General features: G+C 40.3%; 1 protein-coding gene across 2 annotated transcripts in view; it reads right to left on the reverse strand.

Annotated features, from left to right (window-relative positions):
* Positions 1 to 1,993: 1,993 nt before the first annotated feature.
* The window catches only part of LOC138003204 (uncharacterized), an 18,151-nt gene continuing 15,144 nt past the window's right edge, over positions 1,994 to 5,000 (reverse strand). For both annotated transcript variants that reach the window (XM_068849158.1, XM_068849159.1), the window contains exon 5: positions 1,994 to 4,227. In XM_068849158.1, the coding sequence (XP_068705259.1) occupies positions 3,568 to 4,227 (660 nt within the window). In that variant the 3' untranslated portion in view covers positions 1,994 to 3,567. The remainder of the gene's footprint in view (positions 4,228 to 5,000) is intronic.

Below are 5,000 nucleotides of genomic sequence, written 5' to 3' on the forward strand. Positions count from 1 at the left end.
TTTTAGCGAGCGTGCTGTGCTGTGTAAACCTTCATTTCGTAATTAAGGGTGGGCTGATATCGATACCACATAAATTTTTGTCTAGTTTTCGCATCATTGTTCTTTGATTTTTAGTTTTAACGTTTATCAAGACGAAAGCGCATTTGAAACGTTGCTTGTTTTCCCTCGTATTTTTTCTCCAAGCGTTTTTTGGTTTCCCATAAAGATTTGAATGTCAACAGCAGGAATGTTGGCTGGGATATCTATTCAAAATGCCGAATATGGTTTTTAGCGTATTTAGTCAATTAATTATATCAATGAATTATGTCGGTCTACCCTTCAAATGAAATTGTCCGTGGGATTAAGGGTGTAGTCATATTTTCATGATCCAAGCTTTTGTAAATAAAGAATGTCACAGTTATGATCTGGGAGTGTTAAGGTGGCTCATACCAGTTTCAACACTTTTAAGAGACCTTGTTATTAGAAGGATTGTCACGACAACACTTTATCACGTAACACTAATGTTATGGCACCATGTGAAACATCAATTATTTCTGAACAAGGTGCAGTCCTTTTTGTGACGTATGAAGTTACCATGGCAACAGGAAAGCCTTGCAGAAACACCCCATATTTTAGCTTTAGTTGCTTATATCTCAAAAAGGAACTTGGTGACCCCCATTTTTCATTGCACAAAAGCGATCAACAGACCAAGATAAAACTCTGCAAAGTTCAAAAAAATTCTGTGGAGCGGATTCAGAGATACCTTAAATTTTCAATTAGTTAAGGTGGCTCTGAATCTGCTCCACAGAATTCTTTTAAACTTTGCAGAAAGTTTTATCCTGGCATATTGATTACATTTCAGAAATAAAAAATGGGGCTCACCGAGTTCGTTTTTGAGATATAGGCAACTAAAGCCAAAATATGGGGTGTCTTTGAAGAGCTTTCTTGTTGCCACGGTAACGTTTAATATTTTTTAGCAATAATTGGAGTTTGATATGGTACCATAACATTGCTGTTAAGTGATAAAGTGTTGTAGTGTCAATCCCTCTAATGAGAACGTTTCTTCCAAGTGTTGAAACTGGTGTGAGCCACTATGAGCAGCGTTTTTGTAGGATGATGCATACATGACGTACTTACCGGATGATGATGAGCTATATATAGAGCGTTTTCAAATGACGTCACGGCGGCCATGTTGGTGTTCCACAACAAAGAAATGGCGGCCATGGTGCCGGTGCACCAAACTAATCCATACTTTCTTTTGTTTCAGTAATCCGATATGGCTGCTGGTCACGTGAGTGAAAACGCTCTGTTTGATGATTTGCATCTGACGTCACGGCCGCCATGTTGGTGTACAGAACAATGCCTGTCTTTTGGGAATTTGACTCCATTCTTATGCAAAACTCGTGGGGACATTTTCTGTTGTTTTGTACACCAACATGGCGGTCTCATCACGTGGATGCAAACCAAGAATTGGCTATTACCAAAACCCATAGTTTGAAAGAACCCGATTTTGCGATGACCTGTTTGCAAACAATGCAGTTCTGGAGTGCGTGTTTCGAAAGTTTCTGATCTTTTGGGGTGTTGTTCGGGAATCATCTCGGAAAGGAAGTCATCTCGGGGCATGAAACGCGCATGGGCTCTTCGATCAAACTAAGTATAGTATTATTCGTTCAAATTCATTTTCAATTGGCTACTTTTTTACGAAGAGTGTTTTTAAATGTAGACTACAGGCAACTATGAATATCATATTGGCTTCCCATCCCAAGAAGACTAATAAAAACTGTAAAAAAAAGCATATTTTTGAGTATAATCATATACTACAGAATAGATGAGAAAAACAAAACTGAATCATTAGCATAATTTGCAAGACGCCAGACACAATCAATACACTTTTAATGAAGAACTCGCAATTACACTGTTGCGGCGTGATGTCCTCATGCACTGCACAGTTAGACGTGAATGCTATGAAGAAATGGCTGCTACTAATATGCTGCTGCTGCTGCTGCTGGACGACGACGGATAGTAGTAGCAGTAGTAGTAGCAGTAGCAGTAGTAGTAGTCGTCGTCGTCGTCGTCGTCGTCGTCGTAGTAGTAGTAGTGTATCCAACTTTGATTTAAACTTTTTTCCTTCTATTTACCAAAGGATACAAAGTATTAAGGGATTGCAGCAAGGTTACTAGTCATAAGTACTCTCGAGTCAGCAACACTAAATTGAGCGGTTATTGTTTTACTTTCGAAATGACAGACTGTTTGCGCCTGTTGTTACTGCACAGAGTGATTCCTTGATTTCGATATTTGCAGCAATGGATTGAACAACCACTCTTAAAGAGGCACTGTCATGAGCTGCGCATGCGCGAGTTTGTTTGCTCTCGAGCCCACAGAAAATTCCAGCCGCCATCATGGATTCACGCGTGAGTCACGTATATTCGCCGGAGTTTCTCCTTTGTCCACCATGGCCCTCCCCAGTGGACACCATTTTGAATTTGTCTATTCAACTTGAAAAAAGTTAACCTAACACTTTTCAAGTTTTCACAAGACGCTAGCGCATGCTCTTCTCGTGACAGTTTCCCTTTAAATCGTAACTTAATTACCTTTTAACGATTTGCTTAATCCTCTTCTAAATACATAATTTCTAGAGCCGATTTCAATTGAGTGTCGTAAAACGAATACCAAAGTAATTACTTCGACCAATCACCGCAGGTGCAAACAGCGCAATGAACCAATCAAAATTCTTAGCAATTTCATGTAACTTGCTCAAAGCGCGGGAAAAATCGCGCGTGCAAGTCGCGATTGCTTTTGGTCTTCCTTTTCATTGGTTGATAAACTGGTGCGAGATTTTTAAACCAATCACTAAGCGTAGCAATTGCAATCACGAAATTACTTTCGACAGTCATTTGAAAACTGCTGTAAAGCTATGACTAGAAAATGTCAAATTGCCCTTGACCTATTTTTATTTTTATTTTTGCACTTTCACAATTTGAAATTTTTAAGGTGGCTCTGATCGCTTCAGAGTTTTATCTTAGCTTGCTAATCACTTTCCAACAATAAAAAATGGGGGTCACGGAGTTCGATTTGAGATATAAGCATTTAAAGGAAACGGAAAGGGCGGTTTTAAAGGACTCTTTTGTTGCCATGGTAACCTATTACGTCATATCGATGAGCCCATCTTTTTAAGTAATTGCTGCTGTTTCATCAAGTATCATAATATTACCGTTACGTGAAATAGTGCGAAGCGAAGCTTCATTGCCAAAGTCTTATTCCTCAAGAACATAATTAAACGAACATTGTACCTGGATTACGAATTCGTTACTGCGCCTTTCAATAACAGGCGGACTCTTTAATTCAAATGTCAACCGACAAATGCGTTCTTCGCTACCGTCAATCAAATGTTCGACGGCTCCTCCGAGCTGCCGACTACTGTCGAGCGCACAGTAATCAAATCACATCGTTGGGCCCAGTTCAGTCAACATAGTCGGAAGCTGGGAGGAGCTGCAGAACATTTGATTGACGCATTTGTCGGTTGACCTTTGAATTTAAGAGTCTGCATGTTATTGAAAGGTGCAGTAACATGATCCTTATGTTGTATACCTAATGTATCCAGAGGTTCAATGAGTAACTCTTCGCTTTGCCATATTTGCGGCCAGCTCCGTTGCCAAAGTCGTGCTCGTCATGATCAATACCAGTTTCAACGAAGGAAGCAGAATCAGCCTCTGTTATCCCAATTCCGTGATCCGCTCGTTCGCATGTCGACCCCCCTCCACCAATCATCAGTACTGCTCCATCACCGGTGCTCCAGTCGCACCAGAAGCCGATTTGAGTCGCATTTTGAATATTACCATTGCATGCAGCTTGCTTGAAACCATCAGTTGTGTTATACTGGCCGCCATATTGAATATTACAATTTCCCAAGCATCGATCGGATGCCCACACTGTACCATGTCTGAAGTCACCATAACTGGTCATTTTCGCCCTGAATGTCCGTCCACCAAGACAGTCACCTGTGGTCCGCAACACAGCGGTATGTTTAGGGTCATCACTGCGCGTGATCTTGAACTCCTGACCGCTGACCAGCCAAAATGCTTGCGATATCATGTCAGTGTTGCTAGATGGATCAGCTGTTTCTCCAAACTCAAGATTCTTGTCATACCACCATTCTCCACTATTATTCATCCAGTTTTTGGAATCATTGTTGGAAAATCGAGCAATAAGAGTCCAAGCTTGCCCAGAAGTTGTCATGTCACAATACGTCTTAGAAAAGAGAAATTTAAGAACTTCATGTTATTGCCATTGAAAGAAGCAACTTGTCAATCAGGGACCGGTTGCTCGAAGCCTGGTTCACAGTAACCATTGGTTAAGAGGTATCAAAACCTACAGGTTTCCATGGTATTTAAAACTGGTTAGCGCTAACAATGCTTCTAGCAACCCGGGCCTGTTATGTAACAATGAATACGCTTCTAAAAAAATAGATGAACATATCTCATACGTCTTGCATCTTTCTACTACTAACTATACTGGCCTTTTCTTTTCCGTTAAAAATTAAGCAGTACTATACAAACTACGCCATGGAAATAACATCGTTTTTTTTTTAACTGATATTTTCTTTGCTTAGACTCCACACAAATCGATGTATTTACAGCCATCTTTGCATTGTAGGTAAAGTGGGCTGTCAAAAACCTGTTTTCGGCCTTGACCTAATTGTGAACAACAGGCTGAACGCCTGTTTTTAGATAATTCAACGCTCCTTGATAAGCTTCGAATTCGTTGTACTTCAGACTCTACTTCAGTTTTGTGCAGGAATGCCTTCGTTAGTTCGTCGTGCGAGCAGAATGTATTTCCACGGTATTAGTTAAGTAATTTGGTATAATTTATTCGTTTAGTTTCAGCTGTACCAGTATTTTCGTTTCGTTTACAACCCAAATTTCTTCACCCCGAGCAGTTTTATTCTGTACGCATTTCAGAGCAGCCCAGCTTTATACAATTTTGTGTAAATCGTTTGCAGTCCTTTGTCTCGCTACCAACTG

Source organism: Montipora foliosa, chromosome 5 (genome assembly GCF_036669935.1).
Source record: "Montipora foliosa isolate CH-2021 chromosome 5, ASM3666993v2, whole genome shotgun sequence".
In the NCBI taxonomy this organism is placed as follows: domain Eukaryota; kingdom Metazoa; phylum Cnidaria; class Anthozoa; order Scleractinia; family Acroporidae; genus Montipora; species Montipora foliosa.